A 26488-nucleotide genomic window follows, 5' to 3' on the forward strand; every position below is an offset into this window, starting at 1 on the left:
TATTATTTCTATCAACAAGTGTTTTTTAACAAGAGTTGTGCAACTCTAATTCTTCATTGCACCCGACAATACGTAGGAGCGAGACACCATCCTTGTCGACCTAAATAAATATAAAGTTAATGATATTATGTTATATTAGTAGTAGTTTTTTTTTTGTTAAATATGTTTTTGGTCCTTTAACTTTTATTGAAAAATTGATTTAGTCCCCCTTGAAAATCTTGAACCAATTTAGTCCCTCATCTTTAGATATGCGTGGATTTAGTCCTTTGAACCAAATTTTTGTAAGTTTAGTTGATGTTTCAAACGCGTTTCTCAACTAACATTGAAGAGAAAATATGTCAAACAATGTAAATAACCTAAAATACTATAATGAAATGTGTTTGAAACGCCAAATAAACTTATTAAAATTTGGTTAAAAGGACTAAATTCATGCATTTACAGAGTTGAGGGACTAAATTGATTCGAGTTTTCCAAAAGGGACTAATTCCAATTTTTACTCAAAATTGAAGGACCAAAAATATATTTAACCATTTTCTTAAGTAAGATTTTGTTTGAGGTGAACTAAATTTTCTTAAGTTTTCTAATTTCTCTATTTAATTAGAGGCAACCATGTTAGGATAAACATAGTGGGGTGCTAGTACCTTTCATACACATAATCGACTTATAGATCCACAATTTGGTTTTGCGAGCCATCTCTTTATTAAAAAGTTTTTTTCTAGTACTTCCATTGAATAAATATTGGTGATGACTCCATTAAAAGATGGATTGTGATCCCGTCGTGGTCCTAGTTGCGACAGTCCTTGCTTGAAAATTTGGCATTGTTTGGTCTCTATGCTTTCAAAAGCATTGGTTTTAGTCCTTTGTTTCTAACAATGTTAAAGTTTATCCTACATGGCAAACAACGTTCCAATTTAGCTTTAAGAACGTTGACACATGTGGTGACACATGTGTTGCCATGTGTTATTTCAATTTTTTAATGAAAATCATTTCTTTAAAAAAAAGACTACATCATCTATTATTTTATTAAAACTAATGTTTTTTTTTTAAATTGAATAAGAGTGTATGAAATTGAATTAGTTGGGAGTTTAGGTTTTAATTGATGAACAACATATTTGGAATCCGTTCACGAAGCATTTTGAGAAATTGGTGGTGAAATCCTAGAGTTCTATTCAAAAGGGGTTTGTTTGTTCAATTAACAGATTAAGGTTCAGGGTGTAGATCATGAACAAAAGGTGGAAGACATTTTTTTGGATTAGTGTATGTTGTTGTACCTTTCGAACTATGAGGAGGAGTTGTGGATCCAAGTTTGCGACATCATCATCCTCATACTAACAATTGGGATATTTATAATTGGGACTAAAACTTTGTGGGGGGAAATTATTGCTTCTGAAAGCAACTATTGTGAAGAACAATCGAAAATGTTTTTGAAGATGTAGAAACTAGGAAGTAAGTAATGAAGGTATTTGTAGTGTTTAGATTTGTGGTACTTCCAATGGGCTTATGAGGTAGAACCTCACATGGAAGGACAATTAGATAAATAAATAAGAATAAAGTGTTTGTGGTAATGAAATAATGATAAGTTGAAGAGGAAGTTACTGGAAGAGAGAAAAATGGATCAAATCAAGATATGGTTTTTTGTAGTATTATGAGTGTTTACTGATATATTTTGTGTTTTATTTCTCCTAAAGTCCAATTGGAATAGGTAGTTATTGAATAGGTAGTATGTAAAGAATGTTATGTATTTCACTATGTCTATAATGATAAAGGTGTTTTATATTTTGTAATTAGTTTCTGTATTTGTAAGTTTGACTTGTTATCAGTGTAACGTCCTAACCGGAAATTACTTATTTAAAATTAAAATTAATAAAAATATTAACAAACAACATTTTTTAATAATATACTATCCCAAAACGAGGAAATATTTAAAACTTTAGTTTATACACATCAAAAGTTAAAATTCGTAAATACATTCATGCTTACAAATACAAAATAGTTCATAATAACTGATTACAAATATAGTCTTATAAAATCCATAAAGATAATCCCAAGTACAACTCCCATGCTAGCCCACTCCAACTTTAAGTATTCGCGTGCTCACCTACATCAATATCTGCTCCCACGTAACGAGTTACATGATCATCGTCAAACACACATAGATAGGGTGAGCTCAAAAATAAAATATACATCACAAGATACATAATAATAACAAAATTAAAACCCCTAACACTTTTGATACTCTCCCATCTCAGACCCAACATTATCATCTTCCTTTGGACGCCTCTTGATTCAACACCCTTTGATGATTACATTGATCGATCCTTGCTGCCATGAGTGTCTACTCGCCCCTACGACTACAGTCCACCACCTATAGTCCACACGTGGGAATAAATTTGTCACGACCACTATCTACAACACCAAGTGAAGTTCCCCAATACGAATTGCAGTCCATATTTGTCCCAAGACTACCAAACTCGTCGACTAACACCGAAAATGGCACTCTTTAGGAACCCATCCGTACGAGCCACGATCTCGCACACTGCATTGGACTTCCAAAACCACTAGGCTACAACCTCGAGTGGCCATGTGTTACCCAATACAAGATGCACTCGTAACTGGGCCCCAGCAATGCATCGCATCAAGACCTTCATCCAAAGTTGTATAGAATCCTCAACGCGATCCAGCTCTACACCCAAAATCGCCTGGCGCATCACTCACATTGCTAGGTGGTTCCTTGCGATTCCCTCAAGCCGCTAGGCGCCACGCACCTTCTAGTGCCTTTGCTAGAAAACTCCGCTTGGTGAAACCTTCCCTACCACCAGGCGCCATGCGAGTACAGTGGCCACTGCCACTATTTTGGGTCTCTATCGCTTGACAACTCATCCAACGTTGTCAGGCGCCATACCAGTAGCGTAATGCTATTGGTTTTTGGTACTTTTGAACAGGTTCTAATGAACCCCAATGTAACATCCCTAGGGAATATTACTTAAAATAAATAAAAAAATGAAATAATTATAATAATAGTTATCTCGATAAAAATCCCAATGCGGGAAAATTTAAATTCATTAAACTAGCACGCCAAAATTCATAACTAAATCCATATAATGTTATAAGTTCCCAAGTCTTGTATTTAAAACATAAAATACACAGGAGTAAAATCCTAGCTCTAATCCCACTGCTGGCCCTCACTCCGTCGCCTGGACATCCTCAGCATCACCTGTGCCAACATCTGCTCCCGTGTAACGAATCACACGATCATCGCCATACACAAACACACAAACAAGAAAGAGTGAGCTGTGAAAATAGAATAACAGATATATAAAATACAAGATAACCTCATATACCCAACTTATCAATTCTACTTATTTCTTGGCCAAGACCTTAACCCCAAGGCTTTGTAGCCTTCAAAACACACAACTGGTTAGCCTTGGACTCGGGAACATGATGCTCACACGAACCTGCCCGCTCGTGGTCTTGTCTTTATGAACCTCCCCGCTCATAGTCCTGCTCTACGGACCTACCCGCCTGTAGTCCAACACATGTGATCCACCAGCCCCGTACCTCCCCGCACGTGGCATCTCTCAACGTGACCACGGAACATACGAACCTACCTCGCTCGTATCCCTACGTGAGAGTAACTGGATATGAACCTCCCTGCTCATATCATCACATGTCATTCGCCATCCATGAACCTACCTGCTCATGGCACAGCATCTCCCGATCCAAGCAAAGTATCATTGTTAATTGAACAACACACCAAGAAAGTAAAGAAGAACAGTATTTTCGCCTGGCCTTGCCCACGCGCCGCCAGGCGAAATTGCTTCAGACCACCTGGCGGTATTCACCCACCGCTAGGCGCCAGCGTCGTTCCAGTGCCCCCTGTTTCCTCATAACCGCCTGGCGGAGCTCGACGTGCCGCCAGGCGCACCTCAGTACTAAGCGCTCTCCTATTACATCCATCGCCTGGCGGGTATCAGTGTACCGCTAGGCTCCATACCAGAACAACACCTTCCTGCTTTGTGGTACCTTAGGTAGTCTAATTTACAGGATAACTCATTTTCATGACCAAATAGGGACTTTCATATCAACGGCTCTTTGTGGTTAATCCATCCATTAGTACACATAATCAAGTACCTATACTAAAAAAAATGATTAATCCATCTAATCACTTTTGTTCAAGTAACAAGAATAATATCATACCATAACGATTCCATTCCTCCTATGAACTTGCTAGCATCCAATTTCTTAACACACTGAACTGATCAAGCTTTCACTTCTTGTTGGACATCAATACCTTATAATTTCGCCCTTCCCTTCGACTCACTATATGTATATATGTAAAATCTACCACTTTTCCACCTAAATATCCTCCACTCAAGCTACTCCGCTTCCCCAACCCCTCACTCATAAATTCTCTAGTTTTCACTATACCAACTACTCCATCACCACATATTCCTTCCCCCTCTCGCACTATCCATAGCACAGCATCCCACCTGGACTGCTACACGCCATCGCCTGGCGGCCAGCATGGAGCTGCCAGGCGGCATATCAGATACAGACCTCATCTCGCATTTTCCCTACATACTCCGAGATCTCAACTCCCTACTCTTCTCCCACGACCGCCACCACATATTCATTCACAACATTTTTACCACTCGTTCTGACCAATATCACTTTATTCGCATTCCATGTTTCCAATTACATCCTAATTAGCCCATACCACCCAAGATTTACATTCATTCCTAGGTTTCCACCCAAACTACCCATACACGAAAATCCAATAAATTCACAAGCATTCCAACATATCAATTTGGAACGATAAAATATTATAGATATATATGTATACAATCATTGAACCTCAGCAATTGGTTACATTCACCCAAAACAACATCAAAATCATCAACCAGAACTCGAACAGCGTCGCGCCGCCTGGCAGGAACTCATCGCCGCCAGGCGATTCAACCCAACATAAGAACAGTTGCTCATCTCTGATGAGCTGCCTGGCGATAGGGCTTGAACCACCAGGCGATTTCTGGGAAAAACCCAGAAACCCAATCAAACAGTGCAGAAAAACGGGTGAAAGGCATGTAGTTTCAATCACCAAAGCACAATACAATGTATATGTATCTAAAGCATCGAAAACAACTCCCCTTACCTAGATTCCTTGCCAAATTCGAATATGTATGCCTATCCCCTCACAAAACCTTCTTAGCCTTTGTTTCCAGTCCAATCCTTGGTGATTTCAGCCCCACCACTTCTCTCAATCAACCCCCAAAACTCTGAAAAACCCTTGCTTATGGTGAGTACGAATTTACAGTGCACTCTTTCTCTTCTTATGACCTTCTCTCTCACAATCACTCTCACTTATTACCCTTTTAGTGCCTTACACGAATTTTTAATTAAGAATTACACCAATGCTAGTCCAATGTTCAATTAACCCTCTGTTTTCCAACCCTTAGGTTACCTCTCCTTTGGCTGCTAAGTTTCTAGCCCTTTCACATTCATGCAAAAGGAAAATTTGGCAAAAAGAAATTATTTAGTTCTCACCCAAGGTTTGAACCCACACTCATGCACATACCCAACCAAGGCCAAACCATTCAACCAATCCATATTTCATGATAACTCCTACAAGTCTAGGAATTTATCATCACACCACGCATTCAATATATAATTACATAAAAATGCATAATTTAAATAACATCCAAGTGACATACATAGGACTCGAATCCAAGTCCTCACACATAATAAAAGTACTCTCAACCACTTGAGCTAGTACTTTTCCACATCATAGTCCCTCACATTTATTACTTTAAATGTTCTCGCTACCCGTCCTAATTAAATAATTAAATTAAATAACTATTCAATTTTCCCGGGTCTTACACCACATCCCACAGCACACAATTCATAACACACTTACACTTATCTAGTCATAACCCTATGACTGAATCACAATACAACATATTCACGGTTTCACGATTGAGGTCACACTCTTAATTAACTATGATACAATCCGTTATGCACTCATCATTTTACCAAATAAAACATACCCCAATTACTTAAATAAACAACACACATTACACATAATTACAATCTCCAAACATGCACAATCCATATCATAGTCAAGACAGAAACCTTATTTTGTTATGTGCATTTATCTCAATTATCACCTAATCAAACATAATTCATTTTATAACACATGCATGAGTTTCTTTCCACCCCCTTTGCCCAACTAATCCAATAAATCCCAAGAACGTGAAACATAGACAAAAATCTAGATATCCTTTTGTCTTGATGTGTCGCTTAGCAGCAGTTCATTCGTCGCCAAGCGGTGCATACAATTCTGGGTTCTACACAGATTTTTCCTGCACCATTATTGTAAGACCCGTGGAATTTAATTAATTAATTAAATAATTAATTAATAAATGCGGGTAGAGAGAGCAATTACTAGCTCAAGTGGTTGAGAATGCTTTACTTATGTGAGAGGACTTGGCTTTGAGTCTTATGTTTGACATTTATGTGTTAATTACATGATTTTTATATTTTTACATGTATGTTCATGTTGTGGAATAATAATGGTACTTGGATTATACTAGTTAGCAAGAAACATGAATTAGCATGATGGTTTGGCATTGTCTTGTCATTGGCATGGTTGTGGGTTCAAGCCTTAGAGAACGCAAATTAAACTTTATTTTTGTCATTTTGGGTTTTAGGTTTGAATTTGAAAGGTTAATAGAAACCCTAGATGCGTGAGCAGCCAAGGGGGGGCTGAGAAACGGATCATAAAGGGTCAATGAATGACAATAAACATCACCATTAAGCCTTGGATTCGTTTTTGTGTTATTACCTAGCTTTAAGACACCTTTAAAAGGCCAATGTGAGGTAAGGAGAAGGGTTTTTTGGCAAGTTGTATGTGTACTTAGAAAGTAGAGCACGAAAATTGGAGAGTGGTGAGGTTTGAGTGTAGAATTGTGGCTGATTGGAGGAAGAACTAAGAGGACTTTGGGTGAGCAAAGAGGAACTTTAGTGGAATTCTCAAACTTTTAACAAGGAAACCAGGTTAGGGGAGTTTTACTCGCTAATTTATATGTGTATAAATATATGTATGATTGAATGTTTATTTAGATGCCTCTGTTGGATTAAAAAATTGTACAATTTCACGTTTATGAAAATTTTCCACAAACCGCCTGGCAGGCCTTCAAAGCCGCTAGGCGGCTCATACCACTTTCTGCAATTCTAGGTTCTTGGAGAAGGAACCGCTTGGCGGCATATACCCAGCCGCCAGGCGACACATAGCGATGCACCAGATTTCTGGGTTGGGATGAAGCACCTGGTGGTAGCGAGTGACCCGCCAAGTGGCGCAAGCAAGTTTTGGCTCGAATTAATGTTTTTGTGATCTGGGCAGTTTCTGACAGGTGGAAAAGCTAACTGTAATGATTAACGAATGATTTTTATATCGTCAATGTACAATTTTAGGCATTAGTAGGCATAAGTGAATGAAATAGTGGCTAAGTGCCCTAGGGTCGAGAATTGGGGTACAGTTGTGTAATTGTTTGAGATTCTTGCTGGATATAATTAGTATTGAATTGGAGGACTGCATTGTTGGATTTCTTGTGCCAAGAAGAGAGGGAATGGAAGAGAGAAGCGAAAAAGGAGTACACGGGAATGTTGGCAGGCGTATCAGAAACTGGTTTATTTTCCAGGTCTGATACACTGCCTGGCAGAAGACAGGTTACCGCCAGGCGACAGCGTTGCACTAGTGGCGTTCTGGGGTTTTGGTTAGGTTGGTTCAGACTGATTGCTGTGATGGTTCGTAGATAGTTCGTGGACATGAAGAGGTGTGAAGTAATTAGTGGAAAGAGATGAATTGGGTACCTAGAAGAGAGGAGAGTAAAGTGTGGTTAAGGATATAATATTTGAACTATAGGGTAGATAGGAAAATAAATCTGTCCTATAAGGGTTTATGGCTGAAATACAAATACAGAAGTGGTTGGTACAATTTAATCAGGTTAAGTAACAGGATAGGGTCACATGGTTGTGAGGGCTTAATGGAGGGAATACTCATAATATAGTCAAGAGATGATATATAATGAATATAAGTTGTATTTGGTTGTTGGGAATTGTTACCTAATCTTAAGTAAAGCAACTCACTAGTATGATAGGATAAGAGGGCTTATACCGGTAGAAGCAAATTTTGGTGATATAATATCCATTGAAAAAGTGTACTTTGGGTGTGCAAATGCATGAATTGAGTCTTAACACCTGAGTGGAGTTGAGAGAAATCAGAGAAAACCATACTTGACTAGGTTCTGGTATGGTGCCTGGCGGCGAGGTTCAACCCGCTAGGCGATAGCAATGAAACAGGGAGTCTGCATGGCGTGAGGCGCTTGACGATGAGATGTATTCCGCCAGGCGATAGCGGCAACATCTGTAGGGTTATGGAGCGTGGGCGCCTGTTGTGTTTGCGTGTTTTTAGGCGCTTGGTGTCTGACGGTACGTGTCCCCCGCCAGGCGGTCTGGAAGCTGTAGCGTCTAGCTGTACGTGTCCCCTGTTAGGCGATTTGGCTGATGTGAGTCCTAGTTATTGGACTTTGAAGGGTGATCTACAAGGCCTTTAGTGATGCTTCAAAGGTAAGATTGCTGGGTTCCTTAAGTTGAGCTCGGAACGTATCCCTTGAGTTGAGCTCGGGATAGGGGTTAAGCACGTACATTCCTCGAGTTGAGCTCAAAATGGCATCCCTCGAGTTGAGCTCGAGATGGCGGATGAGCACGAGGAACCCTTGAGTTGAGCTCGGGTTGGCGAGTGTTGCCAGTGTGAGTGTGCTGGTTTGGCCAGTACGGATGGGTTCAGATAGATTGCCCTCCTCAGTAAATCGCTGACGAGTTTGGTAGTCTTGGGACATTACAGACTATGTTCGTATTTGGGAACTCCGCCTGGCGTTACGGTGTATGATCCATGGCATTGGTCTCCGCACGTGCTTTGTTGGTTGTAGCCGATAGCTTTGACAGCAAATTACCTTGGGGTAATCACTATAAGAGGTAGAACACAAATGATCTGGTTGTGGCCAGATGATAGAGAATAGAGAAAGATATTGTATTTTGGTTAATTGCAGAAAATATAGTTATATAGTTGGTTATATGTTTGTTTCTATGATATATGTTGATTTCATAAGCTCACTTTATCTGCTTGTGTTTGGCGATGATCGTGTACGCGGTACACGTGAGCAGAGGATGTTGATGCAGGTGGTGCTGGTGATGCTTAAACACGGAGTGAGGGATAGCATGGGAATATATTACTATGTTTTATTGATTTTAGTTTTGGAAATGATATGTAAACTTTTGAGAGATATTTGAATATTGTTTCACTTTATGAACTATGAAACAATGTTTATTTATACGGTAATAAAAGTTTTAAATTCCCCGCGCTTTTGGGGAATGAGGTTTATTCATAAATGCGACATCTTTATGATATTATAGTTTTATTTATTTAAATCAGTAATATCCTGACGAGATGTTACAAGTACGAACCCTAATTTCCCAATCATCAATTTTGTCATGCATTTTAGCATCCCTTTAGTGTTCAATTAAACTTATATAATTCGTGCTCACTCAAATTAATATCACTCTCATGAAACAAAACCCCGATCATAGGCAAAAAATCATATCTCATCATCTCCAATACAAACATGAACCCTAATCCCAAATTCATGCAAAAATACATATCATGATCAGCCAGAATTTCACGTACAGGCATTCAATCCTACCAATATTCACACCAGTACACATAAGACCTTAATTCAGACTTCACAACACAGTTAGAAAACATAAGAAATCATCTAACTAAACCACCAATTCGCGTCGCCTGGCGAAACCACACTACTGCCAAGCGGTTCACTTGAGAAACCTAGAAAATGGTTCTGAAAGCATACATCGCCTGGCGGATCTTCAACACCGCCAGGCAATTTCTAGAAAATTCTAGAAACATGAAAACTCAAGATAAAAATGGCAGTATAATACAATCCAATCATCAATTACTATGCACAATCGTATAATTAAAGTTAAAAGACGGAGTGGAACTCCCCTAACCTGGATTCCTTGCACCAAAAACGTTCTAGCTTTCTCCTTGACCTAAGTTGTCCTCCCTTTGGTCTCCCACGCTCTCGTCCTTCAAATCACTCTCAATTTTCCTTACTTTTCCAGCCCTAAACGAATTTAATTTAATTAAAATGAAATTAAATTCAAATCAATTCCTTAATTGGTCCTTAATAGCTAATCAATTCAAATTAACCTTTCTCCAGCTCTTCATCTTTTCATTTCGTTCCTAAGGCATAAAAAATGTTATGATTTTACTCTAGCCAAGGTTTTAACTCATAACCTCTTAACTACCAAGTACATGCACAACTATCAAGCCAATTCATGTTTCTTGGTTGTTCATACTTATATATAATTTCATCTTAATACTCCAGTCTCCAACATACACACATGTAAAACAATAAAATAATTAAATTAAAAACTAATTGGCATACTCAGGACTTGAACCCAATTCCTCTCAAACACAATCAAGTCCTCTTAACCATTTGAGCTAGTACTTTTCCACATCATAAATCCAAGTATAAATGTCATAAAGGCACTCACTACCCACATTTATTACATAATTATTTATTTAATTTTTTAAATTCCCCAGGTCTTACAATCAGTCCTTGTGTTGTAAGTTTGAGTTGTTCTTAGTCTTTATGTTATGATGAATAAATGATACATATCTTTATAAATTTGAGGTGTGTATTAGTCCTTATGATCTAATTCTGATTAAGCATACAATTGACATAATAACAAACGCATATTGAGAGTCACATCATAAAGAAAATATTATACTATATATAATTGAGTCATAATGACAGTGATGGTCCAAACAAGTTAGTCATATTTGTCCCATAAAGTTTAAACAAAAATTTATACAAAGTTCAGAACAACAAAGTAAAAATTATAATCCAAATTAATGGTGTGTCGTCCTTCACTACAACAAGATAATTCAACTACCAATAAAGGTCACATGGGTTGTCTAGAGGGTTTGTTCGAACTGGCTTGAGAGCCTAAAATTGTTGTGGCCATTATTGTTGTCTTAGATCTCCTTCCTCCCCTACTACTTGATGTGTGTGAGGTAGTGGTTGGGTAGATCTTAAGTTTGTCTTCTTTGTCATTCCATATGCACATGTACTTCAACTTGCTACAATCTTTTTGTTTTTTTTTGCTTTTTCACTGTCATTCATATGCATTCATTAGGATCAATGTACATGGTAGACATTCTTTACCTTGTTGGTTTTTCTATTTTTGTAACCTCTAATGTTGTGACCATATTGTTGACATTTACTACACTTCATCTTAAGTGATTTTTTCCATACTTTGGAGTGACTTACATTTTCATCAACTTCTCTTCTTCTTAATTTTCTAGGCTTCCCTAGAAGAATCTTATATGTTGGAGGAAGGAGTCGGGGTGCATGTGTTTTAGGCTATGACTGATATCCATTAATGGGTAAAATTTGTGACCCATAACAAGCTTCAAAGGCATCTCTCTTATAAAATGGATGCACATAATCGTACGTTGTTCTAATTTATAATTAATTAAAATAATGACATGTTTACAAGGTATCCCAACTAAATCCCAAAAATAACATGAACAATTGTGGTTTGTAAGATCAACAACAAATTTGTCCATTATAAATCCTTGGGTCAGTTCAAACATACCATCTCCAGTTCAAACAACAATCCAATTCCCACTTTTTTTGTACTTCCCTTCAAGCCTTTTGTTTGGCTTAGGCATTAGAATTAAAGAATATGCACTTAACTTTTATCTCCATCAAATAACACCTTATTCACTCCATCATAGTAATTACTGGTTTATCCCTAACTAACAATATAGTTTTATTCAATGATTCAGGCAGGTTATGCATAAGCACATCACACCTAGGATATACACTAAAGGCATGCTTACACCAAGATTGGTCTTCTTCAATTCCTCCATCTTTGCTTCCCAAGCTTAGTAGTAGGTGGCTTTTGTAGCCGCCATCATGAGGTTTCGAATGAGTATCCCTCTTCCAAATCTCTTCGTATAGTTGTTGTGTAGTTGTCTTAGAGAAAACTAATGCTCAACTCCATGTAGGATTTCATCAAAGACTTGCATCAATCATTACAAAGAATAAACAAAACATTTATTTTGACATACAAGTATTACTCATCAAATAACTCATTCAAGTCAATTTAAATGTACCTTTTACTTGTCAGAAATAAGAACTATGCGATTGCTCTAGACATCCCCAATGTCATCCAACAACAGACTAAGAAACCATTTCCAATTCTCTTTACATTCATTTTCCACCAAAACAAATGTGAGAGAAAAATATTGGTCATTTGGGTCCCTTGCAATTATCACTAACAATTGGCCTCCATAAGTGGTTTTTAGGTGGCATCCATTAACACTTGCAATACACATTCTTTTCAGCTCTGCCACATAGTCATAAAGTAGTGTATATTGTTACTCCCCATCCCCCCTAGAATCTCTAAGGCCATTTGTTTTTATTTTAATGCCCTCCACTATATGACTTCTTTATATCACAAATTATCTTAGTTGTAGTCATCTTCCCAACATTTCTAAATTTCTCCACTACTACTTTTCAGACCCAATCCTTGTTTACATTTTGATTCCCAAAAATTCTACCAAAGTTTTGTGCATCAACCAAGGTCTTCACTCGAAATGTATCACTTCCTCCAACTTTCCTACATAAAATAAAAAAAACCTACACTTCCTTTTATAAAAAACTCAAACTCTAATGGCATCATTCTTAACAAACATGATCTCTATCCAATTTAGTTCCTTAAGAGTTTGTTTAAACTCCTTCAAGGAACACAACTCCATCCCCTATCTGAATTTGAAGTTTCTACATATATCTTCAACTTTAAACATTGGATACTTGTGCACACCCTTGCCTTCACAATCCACATCACTATCTAATTCATCAATATTGTTGGTGGCATTTATTTCATGATTGTCACCAATTTGGTGTGTGTCAAAAGAACCAACACTTTCATTGGTTTTAGCCTTCCTTTTTCTCCCTTTTTAAGACAAATTTTTCAACCTTTCAAGTACATCTCTTATGTCCCTGCATGATGTATCATCCTTTCCAAACCATCATCATCTCTATGTTGTTCCTCTTCACTCTCATCCAACTCTTCATCGTCATGACTAACAACACCTTCCTCCTTAGATTCAACACCACTTTCATCATCATAGCAATCCTCATCAACAAAGACATCATCATTCCCACCTTCTCCTTGTCCCCTTTCAACCTCCACATCGACATCCACATCATCCATACCAACAACCACCTTCTTAGCATCCTTAGCTTCAACCTGTACATCCTCATCATTCACACCAACAACCCCTTCCTCAGCTCCCCTAGTTTCAACCTCCACAACCGCATCATTCACATTAGAAGCATCTAAAACCTCATCATTCACATCAACAACCCCGTCCTCAACATCACTAGCTTCAACCTATACACCCTCGTCTTTAACATCAACAACCTCTTCTTGAGCACCATCCTCAGCACCACTCTTTGATCCTTCAATAAAATCATTTATCGAAGTTGTACTAACCAAATGGTTAACATAAATCTCTACCTCTTCTTTCTTGTTTTCTACATATTCAAACAATTGTAAAGCATCCCTATCTATAGTTGGATGCCTCAAATCTCTATCACAAATTCACTTGTCCATCACATTTAAACTTGTCTTTCACGATCGACAATGACTTGAAGTATTACCACCTATCAAGATCCACTCCTCGCACATGTTGTACCCCTCATACATACAAGTAAATACCGCATTGAACGAAAACAAACAACACATACATCATCACACAAAACAAAAACCTAAATGCAATGAAAACAACCAAAACTCCACTTATTTTATATCAACCATCATTTTCAACAAACAATCCAACTTTGTTCCTTATCCAAAAAACCCTTCCTCTACTTGGGATGCAAACAACACCTCTGCCTCTATTCGTGACCCACCTTTTGTTTGTGAAACAACTTAGTTTGTCAAGTGAAACCCCTCAACTCATTTAATTTCACTGAATTTCAATGAGTTTAATTAAGCACATCATTGTAATGAAACATTTAAGTAGTGCACTCTTTTAAAACAAATTGAATTTCATTAAAACAAAAAGTGAAACATCACATGACAAACACGTGTCACCATACGTGTCAACGATCTTGATGCTAAATTGAAATGTCATTTGTCAGGTGGGATAAACTTTAACGTTGTTGGAAATGAGACACTAAAACCAATGCTTTTGAAAGCATAGGGTCCTAACAGTGCCAAAGTTTCGAGTAAAGATCATTTCCAATTTTTTGTAATACTTCAAGGACCAAAAAAATATCTATCCTTTCCTTCAATTATAAATGAAAGTTTGCATTTTCTTCCCTTGCATGCAATCATTTTCTCTATATTCCTCCATTTCTTCTGTCATGTTCTCCGTCAAGGTCTTTCATACATCTGCTTTCATTGTCCCTAACTAATAGGGTGTCCCTTCTACTCCACATTCCCCACCCTCCTTCCCTTATTGGATGTCGCGTGCTCTTCTTTCCCCTTCAAAGACCACCGCTATCCCCTACCCTCCCTACTCACCTATCTTAGGTTGCCTTTCCTTTATTTTTGGGTTAGGTTTTCTTTTAAAATTGTTATTCTTTTATTATATTTGATTATTTATTAATAGTAAATTAAATAATTTAAAGTTAAATTGTATTTCGGATCTTAATGTAAAATATATTTTGTAGAATTGAAAGAATTTAATTATTGAACATGTTGGTATTGAGTCTGGGGGTTTCCAACTCCTAGCAAATATTATTAAACTTTTGGAAGTTCATGATTAAGTGTTATAATACCTAATTTCTTTTAGACTTGTTCATTGAAAGATCCGTAGTTTCTCATTTGAGATCTAATATTGATAACACTGTCGTGAAGCGATCAAATTAATACTACAAAATTATAGTAATGTTAGTAAGAAAATAGTAAGGGTAAAGTAACACAAAGTCATCTCCCAACAAACACGGAATTGATTTCTAACAAATTAGTTCTTATAGAAACTATACAAAGGGTTAATCAAATAAAATAAGAAATAAAGTTGGAAAAAGATAAAAAGATATAAAATAATGATAAAGAAAATAGATTGATTCCACTACTCTTTCAAAATATATTCATCATTGGTTATCTAAAGATTATTGCACAATTAATTATTCTTGTAGATTTGCAAATTAATCAATATAAATTCTCAATTAATTTGTTGGCATTCTCACCATTAACCAAAGTACATTCTCAATTAAAATTAAGAACTTTGTAGATTAGTTATAGTAAATTTAACCAAAGTACATTCTCAATTAAATATTACTATGCCTAATCATGTTTATTCTTTTACCTCTAAAATCAAGCAAAAAATTAATTAACCAAAGTACATTCTTGATTAATGCTAGTTAAAGTTTTCACCTCTAATCAAAGTACATTAAAAAAATCATTGGAAAAAACTCCTTCAATCACATGAAAGTTTCTAAATTTAATCAAAGTAAATTTTCAATTAAAATTAAAAACCCTTAAACTCATATGATTGGTATGCATATAGATTAAAACATCTCACTAATTTGCTATGTAAAAACCATTAGTTTTCACGTGATTCAAAGATAAAAGATATAAATGAATTAAAACTCCAACAATAAGAAAAAGAACAAATAAATTATTTCATTCTAACATCAGAATCTATAATGAAATTATAGTGGAACCAACTTGTGAAGCTTAGCACTCCATAAAATCAAAATAAACGAAACATGTCCATTAAATCAAAATAAAAGAAACATAGAAGAAGAATGGACATAGAAAGAAATTAGGCCCCTAAAGGGTTCCTAAACTTTGAAGTTCCCAGCTTGTTTTTTTGTCTCGCCTTGGTCTCTTTATATGGGACTTGGATTAGGCTTTTCTATTGCTAAAATCTCTCAAATATCTTATAAAATAAAGATAAAGATAAATATTATTAATCTTTATAGTGATTATGAATATTTAAAAATATTTGGAGAGATATAGATTATTTGACAAATATAGCTGGTTGCAAATTTTATGATATAATTAAATGAATTAATTATTTAAAGATATCTTATAAATTATGACCAAATAATATTCGCATTAATTTTTCCAAATCAACCCTTTGTGTCTCTTCCAATTATCTTCTAAATAATCCAATATCTTCAACATAAAATATCTAAAGATATATTTTCCCAAATTATCTTTTATCATACAGATAGAGAAGACTGCAAGGTCCATTTTTTGTTGTCTATTTTCTCTTCTTAGCTTAGCCAAACTTCTTCACTTTTTGAAGCTTTTCACGCCTTCTTAATGCAATGGTTGATTTGGATTTTTGTGATTTTGATAATTTTAATCAATTTATTTTGTACTAACACACCTCAAAATATCTAAAGAATATTTATGCAACTAAAAAGCTATTTTTAAAATATTTTTGTATCTCATGATAAATAAACCCAATTATAAGAAATCTCAATTAAATCAATCTTTTAAGATCAAAAATTCAATTAAATCCCCAAAATTAAATATTAAATGAGGGCAAAAATATGAACTCATCAAATACATCGATCTCTTATGTATTCATCCAATTTTAAAAGTATTCCAACACCATGTTAAACTTTATATAAAACCTAGTGGAGGTTGTATTGATAGTAATTCACTACTAAAAGTTCTCATATTACATGAAATTTTTCTTGCAAATTGATTAAAAATCTTTGCAAAGAAAATACTTTTTCTTGCTATTTTTCCTAAGAATCTTAATTGGCAGGTAATTCATTCGTGGGTAATTATTTCCTACAAAATTATAAAATTCGTAAGTATTTTTTACAAAATTTGTTATGAAAAGCGTTTTATACAAAATATTTTGCAAAACAAAATTGAGAGTAATTTCTTGCAAATTTTTTTCATAACAAAATTTATAAGTATTTCCTAAAAAAATCAAAACAAAATTGGCAAAAAATATGAGCTTTTTTAGTATTGATTGTATTGGATCTTGCGTTGTCCGATTGGACAACGCAAGAAGTAATCACTTTTTGATAGTTGATTATTACATAACTTATAATCAACATTTCATATATTTTACTTAATTTTGGTTCATTGCATTTTGTGTTGATCTTGCCAAAATTAATTTTGTTTCACTTCATTTTATGTTGATCTCACAACTTGAAGACCAACGTGAAATGTTGTCAAGATTTCATAAAATACAACGGATGATGATTACAATGGATGTACCATTGAACTATAATAAAAATGAATTTTTTTCAAATATGATGGGTCATACCTTTGTTAAAATAGTGAGATTTACATGCATTGAACAAAACATAATTTCAATGAAATACCTACAAAACATAGATATAGGTTGAGTTAGATTAATTTAGTGCATATAAGTGATGATTATAAGAGAGGGGTGGAAGAATATCTACAGTTTGCACAACGTAATGTCGTAGTATAGACAATACAATATGAATGAGAAGTCCTTGTGTAGATAGTTTGAATAGGAGGAAATTACATGTTTATGAAATTATTGAATATCTTTTTGCGATGGATTTCTTAGAGTGGAAGGCAAATTGAAGGACATGATCTGTGATGGTGAATTGTTACACATGTCGAGCGTGTGCCACACATAAGAGTTTTTTGATTTGACAATGGACGACAGATTGGAGGACATGAACTGTGATGTTAGACCAGAATCCTTTTCTCAAGCAATGTATGAAAATATTTCTAACAATGGTGAGATTTCGTTATATGTTAGTTCAACTAACGTTATACGATTATTAATAGTGTTAAGGTTGATAAATTTAAAGACAATGAATGGATGAACCAATAAAGTATATGTATGAACTATTTCGATATACAAAGAGCGTTCTTACCTAAAAGTCACACATCTGCTATATTTGTGTCCATGTTACAATTGAAAATTAGATGACTTATCAATTCATCATTAAAACCACACATGTCACACGTACTTGCCACCTTAATTTTCCTATTATGTAGATTACTAAATCACTACAAAAAAGTATAATTTTAATAGGGGTTTCTTATTTGGGGTTGTAATAACCCCTACTAAGACATAAACATAATAGGGTTTTAGTAACCCTCTTTAAGTTTTAGGGGTTTTATAAGAAACCCCAGTAAAATTTAGTTTCTAATTTTTTTTTCTCAAAAACCTAGAAACAACTTTACTCACGTTCCCTCTCATTTTATCATCTCCGCCATCTCCGTGTGCCTCTCATCAAGACGTAGTGTCTTACCGCCATCTCCGCCATCAAATTTTCTCATCAAGACGAAGCAATGGTTCTTCTCTCTGATTTTCTTTTCTCTGATTTCTTCCTCTCAATGTTCGCTCAAGGTTAGATTTCAGTTGCGTCATCGATCTTTCAATTGTGCCTCACCGTTCTCCCTACTTTCAATTTCTCCTTTGCTTTCAATTTCGTGTCACTACTCTTTCAATTTCATCATATGCTTTCATTTTCATCTCATTCAATTTCGTTTTCCATCTCTTGTCAAGAAAACTCGAGCTTCCAACAGCACAGAGCACCCATCTCTTATCCATTCTCTGTTCCCAGTGCTAGTGGTGAGATGTAAGGTTAGATTATCACACTTTGGGTAAAACATTCTACTAAAACCCTCGACTAATTAATTGTAAATGTAAAGCCTATGTGAACATTAACCTAAACAGAGAATTCAGAGACAAAAAATAGAGAACACTTCTTATTATGCTTCAAACCTTAGCCTAGATAGATAGCTATCTATGAATGCCTAGAATGTGGTTATATTTAGGTTCTTGTTTGTCTTTATGAGCAAGTAAGAATGATTTACGTGGGGAAAGAAATTATTTTGAATCCAAGTTTGGTATGTGAGATAAAGATGTATAGAGTATATAGAAATGATAATGGAGTGGGTGTGTTAGAGTAATAGAGTGGGTAGTTGGTTAAACTGTGCAACTCAACCTGCTTTACGAATTTCCACCAAAATTAATAATAAGTGGGATTAGTTTCTTTCTTAAATTAAATACTAGGATTAAATAGTCATTTAGTCCTAATTTTGGTCAAGTTTTTTCAGTTTGATCCTACTTTAGAAATTGTTTTCAATTTGGTCATACCTTTCGTAAATTTCATTCAATTAGATCTTTTTTCTTAACTCCGTTTAAATAGTTAACGGAAAAATGTCCAGTGTGGTTCAGTTCTGTGACGTGAAGCAATATTGAATGACGTGGTTGTTATTTTATTGTGTTGGCCTTTTAATTTTAATCAGATAAGTTTAGGGTTTATAATTTGTCAAATTGGGTTCAGGGATTCATTTGGATTTGGAGATTTCTTTCAATTGGAGATTTCAGAAGGAAGTTGCAAACCTCTGGTAAAACCATTAGTGGAGGTTAAAACCTCCGGCAATTGCCAATTTATTGATTATTACACGCCATGCAAAATATTGAGTTGAGGGTAAAGCTTTAGTTTTTCCGAAAGAAAAAACATCATACCAAAATTCTTCCTAATTTAAATTTTATATGTACTTATTTCACGGTGTAAACTTGTGTTTCTTCATCCTTTCATATCCACTCATCCTCCTTGTCTCTATATAAAGTACTCATATCTGTTTCTTTCATCAGCTTAATTGCTCACCATAACCTTCTGTCACTCAAACTACTCTCTTCTTCACACACCAGAAGCCACACTAGCCTCCCTTCACTTAAATACCCTAGTGTACCTTCCTTGGAGATTACATTTGTAAACAATGGAAATGTCTCTAAAATCATTTCTTCTATCCACTCATCAATCAAAAACTTTATTTTATTTCCTAAACCTCTCTTTCATCCTATACTTTTATCAAACCAGTTATCTTTGTACCCTCCCCACTCGCCACATATTTTCCTAAACTTATTTTTATCATGATTCCACCTAATCTCCATGCCGAAAATCTTATAGGCAACTCCTCTTCCTCTCAAATTCACTGTTTAACATTAACTATAATTCATGTATTATAACCTTTTGGACATTATGGGCATGTCTTTTAAAAGAAGAGAAGGTATACATGAGAATAATCCTTCAACTTATTATGATAAACGGGGACATTATGAGAACCTTGGTTCTAAACACGAAAAACAATGAATTAATCGGAACCTTATTTTCCTTATGAGACTATTTTAGAGGAGAGTTTTCTCAATTAGATAAAAGAACCTCATTTCCTTTCCTCTTTGCTAAAGCCTTAATTGTATAAAGAAGCTTGGACATTGTGTACGGACAAAGTTTTACCAAAAAACTACATTATAAATATTTGAAGTTTAATATATCCAGGGAAAAACTATCCTATATAATTTGTAATGAAAACATAATAAAGAAAAATATATGAAGAAACATTTCATAGATTTTTGCAATAAGATTTTGTTTGCTGCAAGTCACATGTCCCAGATAAAATTGTAGCAAGAAGCCAGACAACATAAGATATATAGAAAAGCATTAAAAACCTTTTCTTAGGCTAACAAACTATAATTTTTGTAATATAAGGTTCGTGCCGAATTGAGGTTGAGCAGTTATGACTGTAATTGGAGCATGAACATACGAGGAAGATAGTTCAAACTTGAAGTTTTGCAGAATGAGAGACAAAGCCATTTTGGCTTCAAGCATAGCAAAGTTTTGGCCAATGCATATTCGAGGACCCCATCCAAATGGGATAAATGAAACTTTACCATTTGTTGCTTTTGAGATTCCTTCTGAGAATCTTTCTGGTTTGAACTCTTTCGCATCACTTCCCCATAATTCAGAATCATGATGTATCAACGCAATTGGAATAGAAGCTATTGCTCCTGTTGGTAAAGTCACATCTCCAACTTTAGTTTCTTTCCTTATGACTCTTGTAATGACGGTAGCCGGTGGGTATAATCTTAAAACCTCGTACAAAATCATTGTGACCTATGACAATGACACAAGAAACTATTATGAATTAACATTAATAGCATTCTTTCAGAAGAAAAACATTTAGTTTTAAAAGTTTAAAATAATAGTATCAATGTATCAACTTTTTAGTGGATAATAAATTGAACAAAAATTTGAATGAGATGTGGTAGTACACAAATAGATCTTTTGAGGAGGGATCATTAATGAGATATAATATCAATAAGATACGAGTCAAATGCATACATAAGAAATTGACACGACCTACAACCCAAAATCTAAAGACATTGAATTTGTAAGTCTTTATTTTTATATAATGTTCAACTTTCTCACTTTTACTCAATGTAAAATTTAAATAAACTTAGATTTTCAAACAGTAAACATCAATTAGTTGAATTGAAATGAAAACAATAAATAAAGACATTAAGATATTAATGCCTTTATTAATGAGATGAAGATTAATTTGATCAATAAATAATTCATCAAGAATTTTAATTGACCATTTTTAGTACGAAATTCTCTCCACCATGTTTTTCATCTATAAGTTCAAATTGAAAACATGTATACTTTAAAAATTAAGAACAAATATATAGTTTTAAACATCCATGAATGTTGTATCCAGGCATAACATTTAGGTTTTGATGAGCAAACTTTATGTAGTTTAGATTGGTGCAAAAATATGCACTAAAGAAACGGAATACTAGAATTTTTTATTGGTGTAAAAAGTATAAATAGATTAGAATACTCCAAATATTCTTAGTTTATTCTTTTATTGATAAAAAATAATATTGTATATTCAAGTTAAGTTATATCGTTTTAACATAAAGTTTATAATTATTCTAAAATTATATTTTTAACTTAGTCATACTTTTTAACGATTTCAAGATAAAAAGTGATACTTACAACTTTGAGACGATTTAACCCATCATAGTCTGGTTCTTTTGTGCCAAAAATTTCAATGACTTCTTCTCTTGCTAGGGTTTGCCAATTGGGAAACCTACTCAATAACACCATTGTCCAATTTAGTAGCACTGATGTTGTTTCTTGTCCGGCAAAGTAAAATAACTTACACTCGTTAATTACATCATTGGTGTTCATTCCAACATCTTTCTTAAGTCCTCCATCTTCAATCTCGTTTTGATTGGATTCCAATAGTAACCCTAATAGGTTATCATTTGAAGTTTTGCATGTTTTCATAATACCCTCTTGCTTTTGGATTATTCCACGAAGTACTTTTCCAATTTCGTAGTCAATCTTCTGCATCCTCTTGTTCAGTTTTGTTGGTACAAACCTAACAATGGAAAAGTGAATGATGATATTAACTTGAATCTTCTTTTGATTTAGCTTTCTAATTCATTTCCTTCTTTTGTTTTTTTTTTTTCTTATAAATTCGTATTGGACATCATTATACCCTTTCATATCTTAGCTATCCTTATAAAGTATAATAATCATTTGTTTTCACATGCAAAAATTTATTAATAAACAAAAAAAAAATACAAAAAAGTATGGGAGGTTAAAATAAATCATATAATAAAAAGTAAACAATTTTAAACCCATTATGAAAAAAAAATCAAGTTATAACCTATATGGCATCCTTCTTTTACTTATTTATGTTAATGATTTTTTCTTTTTAAATTGCAAGAAACACTAAAGAAACATAAATTTAGCTTCTAGATATTATCGTTAGTCAATTTCTGATACAAATAGGGTTGACTTAGTTAACTTTAATACTATGTTAAAGATTAGTTTAAAAAAAACTAAAAAGTGTAAAATTATTTTTAATTTTTTAATAAATAAATATTTGTATTAATATTGGACTAGTATTAGCTTTAACAACACTAAGTTAATTTTTTAAAACAAGAAAAGTTTAAAAAATGTACAATTATTTAAAAAATTATTAAATAATGTGTTAACATCATATTAACGAACACTACCTAAAATAAATATTAAAAATGAACAAAATTAGCGACTTGACAACATTTACTATAAGAAAATATGTAATTTTAATAATATTGACCTATTTAAAAAATAAAATATTGTTGGTTACTAAAGTAATCACTATTATGAATAAAAAAATTATAATTGGTCTCTAAATTGTTCTAAATTGGTTTATAAAATTTAGTTACCAAAGTTTTAACTACCAAAGATAATTGGTCACTAAGCATCAGTTACCAATGTTTTTACTACTAAAGGATTTGGTTTCTTAAATTAGTCTTTAATTAATTAGTGATAATTTAGCGACCAATTATATTTTTTTATTCATAATAGTGACTATTTTAGTAACCAATAATTTTTTATTTTGTAAATTAGTATCTAAGTTGGTCACTATTAACTAAAAATTTTTGATCACTAAAAGTGATTGTTAATAAGACATTTTCTTATAATGATTAACCTTATTTAAAATTTTATTAATTTAAGTTAATGTCAGCTAATAAAATGCTAATAATAGAAAAAATAAATAAATAAGGTTAGTGTTAACATATTTTTAATATTTATATTTATTTAAGTTAGTCTCAGCTAAGTTATATATCATGAATTTATGTGTGTTCTTTACATTGAATAAGTACAATAAATTCTCTTCTATCTAAAGGTTCGATATTCATAAATATGCTAACACTCATCTATCTCATCCATTCTCATTTGTTTCATCCAAGTACATCTTCTTCATCTACATTTCTCATCTCCTTCATCCACATTCTTCTTCTTAATTCTTTCATGCATACTCATTTTAATTCATATTCATCTCTTTCATTCACATTTATCTTCTTCACTTGTACTCATCTCCTTGATCTATTGAAATTGTTTATTTATTTTATTACATTATTTGAAATGGGTATTGAACATGTCAATCAAGGATCGATCCAAATTAAACTAATATTAAAAATAAACTTTATTAAATCAGCTCAAGTGAAAGTAATCTTATTTATTTTTAATATTTATTTTCCGTAGATAAATATTCACTCTAATTAAGAAACATGAAATTTTTTTAACTCAATATCTAAGAAATAAGGAACAATATATAACTGACTTATTCAGAAAATAAAATTATAAAATAAATCCTAAACCCAGAACAAAATTGGACACTAAATGCTCTAATTTGAAACCCAATTAAGTTCAATGAAATAGGAATCATCATTTTCCTTCTCAAAATCCTCTTTTGCAAAGAGAGATTTTTAGTTTAGACAGTCCTAATGAATTTTCAAACAATTTTAGTTTTGCATCAATAAGCCTTAATTATTATCTATAGGGTTGAAATATTGAAGTACCACCATGTCTGTATTTTCTTTGTGGAATAAAAAGCTGAAGATATATGAAATTGTAAATTAATAATTTATATACCTCCACCCTGGAACATAAATAGATTGAAAGACCTTGGACGTAAGTTGAGCTTGTTCTTTTAGGAGTTGAAATACTATTTTTCCTTCTTCATAACTACTTCCGAAAGCTGTACGAGAAATCACATCAGCTGTCAAGTTGTTTAAGAATGGCCACACATCTACCATGCATGATCCTGTTTCGGACACTAACATTTTCCACTCCTTCATCATCTGGTTGCAACTATCATACATGGCAGGCAACACAAGCTGCAAAACATTGTAGACATTAAAAAGATGAAGACATCGAGTGAAAAATATTCAATGGAATGGACTAAGGTTAAAACGAATAATGATTTCATTTTTGTGCTCGAATTTGATTAGGAAGAGAACATTTAGGGCATAAAAGTACGTGCAAATTTCATTTTACAACTCGATTTTATAAAATTGAGTTAGATTTAAAGTCCGCGTCTTAACGTGATATATCGAATTATGAGTGTCTATCCTAATAAAGTTTGTTAGTTTGCTGTTTGTTGGGTCTATTATTTCACCCACTATCGGACTATTATCAAATCACTTATTGATGTCTAGTTTCACGTAAGTATATGTCTCGACATGAGAAAATGTATTATAAGTCTCATTGACCAACTAAGGTCAATTCAAAATATATAATTAGATGCATATTTCACTTTACAAGTAAATTTTATAAGGTTGAGTTAAACTTAAAGTTCTTTTTTAACAATTATTCTAATGAGTTAAAAATAATATTGGAAGCACTTGAAGCTTTTGATCTAGGGTTTATCAATTTTCACTATAATAGTATCCTGCCTGAAAATCGTAAACCTCAGAGAATAGATTGCTCCAGGAAGATTAATAACACACCCTTCACAGATCATAGATCATGAAACAATAAGAAATTTTTGCAAGAAAGTTTGAGAATAGATGTTGAGAAAGAAAGGAAAAACCTTGAGCTTAGCGAGATTAAATGCAGGGTTGATGATCTTTCTGTGTTTTGACCATTTGTCTCCCTCAAGATCTACAAGTCCTGTTATCAGTAACTTGACAAGTGGATTAAGGGTTGGCTTTGGAAAGTCACTTATCATGTTCAGAATCTCCTTTATTGCTTCAGGCTCCATAATATTCACTGCAATCTTAGGCCCATACCAGAAAAACGAATTCTTACCTGCAAAATTTATCAACCTTTTTTCTGATTAAGCATCAAAATAAATATATAAATACATATAATCATAATCATAATTATTTATTCAAGGTTAAGGTACAAAAACACCGAAAAAGTGAAATTTACTAATCACAATATAATTCGGGAGCTAAAAACTTCTTTAACTCTAAAAAAATCATGAGTTAAATATATTTTTAGTCTTTCAATTTGATGCAAAATTAAAATTTGTTTTTATCTAAAATTTTGATACATTTTGATTTTTAAACTTTAAAAATTAATATATATATATATATATATATATATATATATTTACTCAATTATATTAAATTTTTTTACGTATGAAATGGTATAAAAATTTATAAGAAATCACTTTTTAAATCTTATATACTAAAATATATAAAAATTTTGAACAAAAACAAATTTTACTTTACGTCAAAATTGAATGACTTAACCCTAAAATTATATACCAGGTATTAATTATAAGAAGAAATACCACATTCTTTGACCAATTGATTTTGAAATGGAACAAGGCGACTTGCAACATCATCGTCGATTTGTATGGGTTTAGATTGTGCTTGATGCAGTATGATGCCCATTGCTTTCATGTCTCCGATGAAAAACTTGTATGGGTTTCCCTTCATGCCTTGTCTTCTGAGGAATCTCTCTGCCCTTTTCGGTACCAACCACACCCAATTCAGTGCTTTCGTTAAGAATATGATAACAAATGCAACCAAAAACCCAACAAGCATCATTGCTGCATCAACTTCCATTTCCGATGTAAAAAGTGTCTATAGTTGAAAGTTCAACGTATGCATATTTATATAAAGTGAAGCAGAGAAGAGTCTCTCGACAAGGTAACAAATGGCGCTGCATGTTTACGCACATGTACGGACAAGAACAACCTCCAAATACTTCGCAAACGACACACTGATATGCTTAAACACCAAAGACATGCATCGTTGAAATTTATGGGACAGCGACCTCGGCTT

At 33.7% G+C, this 26488-nt stretch overlaps 1 protein-coding gene across 2 annotated transcripts; it reads right to left on the bottom strand.

Moving 5' to 3' along the window:
• Window positions 1-20597: 20597 nt before the first annotated feature.
• LOC114168189 (cytochrome P450 72A397-like) lies at window positions 20598-26269 on the bottom strand. Of its 2 annotated transcripts, none has more exons than XM_028052927.2 (5): window positions 25993-26269; window positions 25285-25502; window positions 24345-24589; window positions 21909-22296; window positions 20598-21023 (listed from the first exon to the last, which is right to left on the bottom strand). In XM_028052927.2, exons 1-5 carry the CDS (start codon window positions 26267-26269, stop codon window positions 20598-20600), a joined length of 1554 nt encoding a protein of 517 aa, XP_027908728.2. The 2 variants fall into 2 exon arrangements, with proteins under 2 accessions (XP_027908728.2, XP_085525640.1); XM_085669514.1 differs by having other exon boundaries at window positions 25285-25526.
• Between the last annotated feature and the right edge of the window lie 219 nt (window positions 26270-26488).

This window comes from Vigna unguiculata, chromosome 11 (genome assembly GCF_037176805.1).
Source record: "Vigna unguiculata cultivar grain cowpea cultivar isolate G323 ecotype 2 chromosome 11, ASM3717680v1, whole genome shotgun sequence".
NCBI classification, from domain to species: Eukaryota; Viridiplantae; Streptophyta; class Magnoliopsida; order Fabales; family Fabaceae; genus Vigna; species Vigna unguiculata.

Bases quoted from the DNA above. Each gene is read 5' to 3' on its own strand.
- LOC114168189 (XM_085669514.1), bottom strand. From the start codon at position 26,269: ATGGAAGTTGATGCAGCAATGATGCTTGTTGGGTTTTTGGTTGCATTT. The intron at 25,527-25,992 runs GTATTTCTTCTT...ATGCTTAATCAG, and splicing joins TCAATTGGTCAAAGAATGTG to AAAAAAGGTTGATAAATTTT. The intron at 22,297-24,344 runs GTATATAAATTA...TTCCATTGTTAG, and splicing joins ATTTATGTTCCAGGGTGGAG to GTTTGTACCAACAAAACTGA.